This window comes from Pseudoliparis swirei, chromosome 1 (genome assembly GCF_029220125.1).
Source record: "Pseudoliparis swirei isolate HS2019 ecotype Mariana Trench chromosome 1, NWPU_hadal_v1, whole genome shotgun sequence".
Taxonomy (NCBI): domain Eukaryota; kingdom Metazoa; phylum Chordata; class Actinopteri; order Perciformes; family Liparidae; genus Pseudoliparis; species Pseudoliparis swirei.
Window position 1 is genome coordinate 4377808 of NC_079388.1, and position 6617 is coordinate 4384424.

Below are 6617 nucleotides of genomic sequence, written 5' to 3' on the forward strand. Positions count from 1 at the left end.
CGTCTTTTGTTCCATGTCAGCAATAACAACGCAGACCGCCGGCAATCATCTTTTTGTTTGTTTTTAATTTTGTGAAGCGGAGGCCAACCGCCGCTTTCACACGAACAAAAGAATCATCCTCAGATTTATTAAAGCTCTATTGTATGCACCATATTGGATTCAGAGCCACCTGCATCCACTGAATGGGAACGGATCAAATACCCAACATTTGTATTTGATATAGAAGGTTGGACTCGTACTACTCTCACGCCAGAGCTGGATGAGAATTATTCCCCCCCCCATCGTGTTGAAAGACGACACTCTTCCTCTCATCCTCATCCCCCCCCCCCCCTAGTGCATCAGCCCTCACAGCCGTAACACACAGTCCAGGCCCGGGTACTGAGGCAGGTTGAGCTGGTACTTCCTCTCCAGGCCCGGGGGCACAAACCGGCCTCCCAGGTAGTGGTACCGCCCCCTGAACAAGCGGGCGGACTTCTTGGGAGCCGTGAGGGAGATGAGCATGTCGGGCTGCAGTCCATCCGCGCTGCCCTTCTCCACATCCCACCCTGGAATATGAATAATAAGCACAAACAGGATGTCAAAAAAGATACACTATCGTTCAAAAGTTTGGGGTCACCCAGACAATTTGGTGTTTTCCATGAAAAATCACACTTTTATTTATCAAATTAATTTAAAAAATAATATAATCAAGACATTGACAGGGTCATAATATTAATGTAGTTCTTCTTGTGGCTCAAAGGAAGGCCAGTTTTATTGCTTCTCTCACCAGCATAACTGTTTTCAGCTGCGCTAAAAAAAAAAAAGGTTTTCAAGGGTTTTCTACCCCTCCGTTAGTCTTCTAAGGCGATAACACAATGTACCACTAGAACACTGGAGATGGGCCTCTACACACCTCTGTAGAGACTTCACTAAACACCAGAGAATATTTACCACTTTAACTATGTAGAGAGGGTATTTATGATTCATTAAATGTTATCTTTATTGATAAAAACATGCTTTCTTTTAAAAATAAGGACATTTCTACGTGACCCCAAACTTTTGAATGGTAGTGTAAATATTCTACATTCGTCATACAGGTGAACGGCCACATACAAATCAAACCCTTTCCACCACTGCTAACTACAATTACTGAACTCGCCAAATAACTGATTACTTTCTAAATATCTATGCGTGTCTTTATGTCTGTATTTTAACATATTTAACTGTAAACTGGACCCAACTCTTTAGTGTTGGACCCATCCTCTCCAGCGGGCACTGACCTGAGGGGATGTCGATGCTGGCGACGGGCGCCGTCGTCTTCTTCAACACGTCCAGGATGGAACCAAAAGGCTCTCGCACCGCGCCCTTGAAGCTGAAGCCGAAGATGGCGTCCACCACCAGGTCGTACGCCTCGTCGATCACCGCGGCCTGAGGGTTCACGTCGCTTCATCAGTGAATGATTCTGCATCCGTAGTTATCAAGAAGATACTGGACTGCGTTGTTCATTGCAACAACAACACCCCCCACAGGGATCATTCACACTTCATCCACTCTGAACTGCAGCCTCCTTAACCCTTGTGTTGCCTTCGGGTCAATTTGACCCGATTCAATGTTTAACCCTCCTGTTACCTTTATATTTACTAACATATTTTACCCTTGAGGTCAATATGACCCCAGCTATTAAAATCTCCAGAAAATTATTAGAATTAATATTGTTTTCCAAGTTTAAGTGTGAGGTACTTTATGTTTGTTTGTTGACTCCCGAAAGAACACCGACATTAAACATTGAATCGGGTCAAATTGACCCGAAGGCGACACAAGGGTTAAGCTACATCCACTCAGCTCGTCTTTGCCCCCCCCCCCCCCCCCCGGGTGAATCGTGCTGCTGCATTATTGATTAACGGCAAACCTCAGGCATCTCGGTCAGGAAGGGGATCTCCATCTTCTGGCACTGCGTGGTCAGGCCCTGGAACAGAGGCTTGTTGGGCCTCTTCGGGTACAGGACGGTGGGCTCGTAACCCTGCAGACGGACACGAGCAGTTTGAACATTGAGTTAGACACGACAACGGTATTCTACACGCTGTCTGAGGGGTGGGGGGTGTATTTTTACTGAAAAACATGAAAAACCGTCTGCAACGTATGCAAAAGTTACTCTAACTGTCAAATAACTACACTGGAGTCCAAGTATAAAATACCCCTAAAACATAAACGCAGGAACTCTCCAGGAGTCGGTCTCTCAGGTGAAGGCCACTCACGAAGAGTTTGAGGTGTCGTGCACAGACCAGGCCGTCGCCGCCGTTGTTACCAGGTCCACAGATCACCAGCAGAGAAGGTCTGGCCTTGACCAGGGAGGTGATGGGGTAAGCCTGTCGGGGGGAGGAAGGTCATTTAGACACATGTTACACACAGTTATTTGTTATAAATAAGAGCCCCAGGTTGACGTCTCACCCGGCCGATGGCTGTGGCACAGCTGAGTCCAGCCAGCTCCATCAGCTGGTCCACGCTGAAGCCGTACTCACTAAAGAGCTCCTCATCAATGTGCTGGGCTTCCTCCTGCCTGGAGGAGCATCAACAAGTCATATATATATATATATATATATAAAGCATGTTTACTTAATTTTTTAAAAACTATGTGCCATTTTAAGACACTTCAATGCAGCTTTCTACTGTTATTCTATTTATACTTTAATCAGCTAGTTTAAGTTAATTTACAGATAGATATTTGAGCTACATTGGTATGCTGCTTACGTGTTAATTCAATAATAATAATAATAATAATAATATATATACAATTTCATTTTCATGATAAAAGCTTCTTTCAAAATAAAACAGACCAGGTAGCAGCAGGAATACTATGTAATATATACACATACATATATATGTATGTGTATATATATATGTATATACAGTATATACATATATATATATGTATGTATATATATATATTATATATATATATTCCGTAGCATAGTATTTCTGCTGCTCTGAATACAATAAGTGACACTCTACCCGAGGTACTTGATGGTCTGGGCCATGGGGGATGCCGCTCTGCCAGTGAAGCCGTCCTTCTCGTGGTTGTTAGCTGCAGCAGACAGCGGACATGTCTGAGCCGCGGCCCGGGAGGTCACGAGGAAGCTGATCCCAAACAGAGCCCGCGCACTCAACATCCAGGTGGATCCAGAACCGCTGGGACAGAAGAGACCACGCAGATCTAGACCTGAACCAAGGCAGGCCGGTCCCTCCATCCAATCAGGAGTGATCTACAGAACCCTGCTGCAATGCCATGACCATGGTACAGTGGGACACCCAACTGGACTCTCTATATCTATTATTCTGGAGATTATTTTGTATTTAGTGTGTGAAATGTTAAAAAAACTAAGGTCAAATAGTTTTGTCTGAACAATCAGTCAATTGATTAATCAAAGCTACCAAACGTTGGTTCCTGCTCGGATGAGAGGATTTACTGCGTTGCTTTCTTTTATTATTATGGTGAATTTAATTTCTTCCGATTTTATGACTGTAAACATCAACTCAGATCTGTGAAACTGTGATGGTTCATGTTACAGACTAAATCAATGACTGCGTCATGTATGTCTATTAATGCTCAACTCTTAGGCCTACATGTGGAATTAAATCAAACCCGGAAAAGCACACATTTTCTCATTTGAGAAGCAATTATGTGGCACGTTTTAAATAAGAAAAGACAGATTATCGACATGTTTCATCAACACTATGATGTGACGCACTAACAATTCTGTTGTTTGACTTCACCAATAAAAATAAGAAGATGAAATGTAGCGAACACTGAGTGAGAACTAGTTTTACCTGACGACATGGAGCTCTACTTTATCACTGCAACATAAACCTGATCACATCATATCAATACGCGTCACGCTCGTGACGGTCTGCTACAGCTACACTGCTCTACTTTCAGCAGGCAGTTAGCCCCTGATGGACATGACGTCACGTCTGCTCATTACAGATGTTTGTTTGGTTGCAGTTTATAAACAACATCATATATCCAGTCGTCGACAGGCTGTTAGGTTGCTCGAGCTCGAGCGTGACTTTGTTGACACTCACCAAATGTCTTTAAAATGTTCTTTAAAACAACTTCACGTGCACGTGCTCTCTTCGGAACAACGTAGGGGTCAATGATATACGGATAAAGAGGAACGCGGGGCCACGCACCGACACTACCAGCACAACGACGTCGCCCACTTCCGGGTTTGTAATACCGTAAACACTGCTCTTTAATTTCAAAATAAAGGTCAGATCACTGAATTTTGCTTTGAGCAGCAGATGAATTTACTTTCTTTTTATGTTTGTATCCAAATACTCTTAAAGCACAACAAGTAAAGATAGGCCCATATATATATATATATATATATATATATATATATATATATATATATATATATATATATATATATATATATATATAGGCAGGCCCGGGGTGGGTAATCGGGAGAGTTCCCGGTGGGCCGCTTCACTTCTGTGCCGGTCGAGAATTGTATTTGTTAACATTTGTCACGTTAGTCCATCTTCTCTTAAAGTGGGTTAAACACGTTCCGCATTCTGACACCGCAGCCTCTGCATGGGTTGTACCATGCGAGGAAGTTCACCCCTCCCAAATAATAGAGTTGGTTCAGTCCATTATGGAACCAACCAACTCAATTTGGGAGAGGAGCACTTCCTAATCGAGTTGGTTCGGCCCTTCGCGGTCTTTTCCAAAAAGTTTTCTCAGCTACGGATAGCTGGGCCGGCCCGACCGCAACGATACGCGTCAGGGAGGATGGACGGGAGGAAGAGGGCAGGAGGGGCTGGAAAAGCCAGGTTGAAAAAAAGAAAGGCATTGGAGGAGGATGCTGCCAAATGTGCCAAGCTTACCGATTTATTTTCAAGAGGACAAACACAAGTGGCAACTGGTAAAGAGAGACAAAGGCCTAATGATTAGCAACATAACTATTCGGCTAACGTTGTAGCCTTGGTTAATATCATTGTAGCGTTGTCAACCTATTCCCAAGCAAAATATTAAATTGAATTAAAATATTACCCTTTTTATCTCACCCAAAATATGGCGATCCATAGACTTTGCAAATATTATGGAAATATTGATATTGATATTGAAGTATGCAGTAATATGACTTAATTTTTCTTTGTAGCTTCGGAGCAGCAGATAAGAGTCTCCTGCTGAAAATGATGAGCCCGACATTTACAATGAGGAGGCCATGACGACAGGGACAGGTAGAGAGGATAACTGTTAACAATATGAATTAAAGTTATATATTCTAAGAAAGAGCAGTATATGACAGTACTTGATGAACCAATATGCATTGTTTGCTCGGAAGTGGGTGTAGTAAAGGAGTAAATCACCACTTTATAATACTCATGCAGAAAAATGATAATGACAATGACAATGACCATGACCATGACAATGACGGCCCCCATGAGGTCTCACTCCAACAAATCTGGCCTACTGCCTAATCTGAGTCTGACACCCCTGCTATGCTATTCTGCCTTTTTTAATGTTATGCATATTTTTTGTTAACTTCTCATCTTAAGTGGATTATTATTGTTGTATTTAACCTTTACATTATTTGTTGGACCATGGTATTAATAAAAGAACTACAGGATAGTAAGAGCTGAACTGTTGCTTCATTTATCCAATTTCCACTACCATGAGAAAAGTGGGCTGGTCTTGAGCCTGAAATTCCCGGGCTGAAAAGTGGCCCCACTCCGGCCCTGTATATAGGGCGACTATGGGTCAGTGGTTAGCAGGTCTGTCTTTCAATCAGGGGGTTGGAGGTTCAATCCCCGCCCTAGTCGATATGTCCTTGAGCAAGACACTTAACCCTGAGTTGCTCCCTGTAGCTGCGTCTACAGTGTATGTAACAGGATTGTAAGTCGCTTTGGATAAAAGCGTCAGCTAAATGACCTGTAATGTAATATATATATATATATATACACACACACACATTATGGAGGCATTGTTTGATAAAGTGCCCTGAAATAATGGAGAAGATTGTTTTATTTTGAAAGGAGCATTTATCATGAACATGAAATATATAAATATATATGTGTATATATATTATTATTATTATTGAATTAACACGTAAGTAGCATGTCAACGTAGCTCAAATATGTATCTGTAAATTAACTTAAGCTGGTTGATTAAAGTATATATATAGAATAACTAGAAAGCTGCATTGAAGTGTCTTAAAATGGCACAAGTTAAAAAAAATTAAGTAAACATGCTTTATATTTTCACTCTAAAATTATACCATGAATATGAACACCTTATCACAATAAAAATAAATCGTTCATCTCGGATTTCTCTTGTTTTGAAATTAGTGGAAGTGTCAGGTTATCAGATTCTCACAACACAATTATCGTGACCAAAAGAAGATAACATTAATTATATAATCTCAATAGCGACAGAGCATTTGAATTAATTAAATTCATCATTAACTTGGTTTATTGTGAGTTTGGGCTGTTTTTGTTAATTATTTACACTTAAATATGAGTGTTGGGAGGTGGAGAGAGAGTCAGTAACCATAAATGTATATACCCTGTATACTATATACCTGTATATACTGTCAATACCCCTATGTTGCAACACCCCTAGTCTGAAGTAACAG

The 6617-nt window shown here is 41.5% G+C and overlaps 1 protein-coding gene and 1 long non-coding RNA gene across 3 annotated transcripts; one reads left to right on the plus strand and one right to left on the minus strand.

Moving 5' to 3' along the window:
• Nucleotides 1-45: 45 nt before the first annotated feature.
• Nucleotides 46-4190, minus strand: naxe (NAD(P)HX epimerase). 2 transcript variants are annotated; one of them, XM_056433777.1, is made up of 7 exons: nucleotides 4060-4190; nucleotides 2989-3196; nucleotides 2428-2536; nucleotides 2235-2345; nucleotides 1889-1999; nucleotides 1260-1407; nucleotides 46-545 (listed from the first exon to the last, which is right to left on the minus strand). In XM_056433777.1, the coding sequence occupies exons 2-7, from the start codon at nucleotides 3144-3146 to the stop codon at nucleotides 346-348; spliced, it is 837 nt and encodes a 278-aa protein (XP_056289752.1). In that variant the 5' UTR covers nucleotides 3147-3196; nucleotides 4060-4190; the 3' UTR covers nucleotides 46-345. The 2 variants fall into 2 exon arrangements, with proteins under 2 accessions (XP_056289752.1, XP_056289666.1); XM_056433691.1 differs by having other exon boundaries at nucleotides 2989-3165; nucleotides 4060-4189.
• A 297-nt stretch (nucleotides 4191-4487) lies between these two features.
• LOC130196211 (uncharacterized) lies at nucleotides 4488-5635 on the plus strand. Its single transcript, XR_008832207.1, has 2 exons — nucleotides 4488-4904; nucleotides 5142-5635. It is a non-coding gene; the product is annotated as an uncharacterized LOC130196211 (long non-coding RNA).
• The last annotated feature ends 982 nt before the right edge of the window (nucleotides 5636-6617 follow it).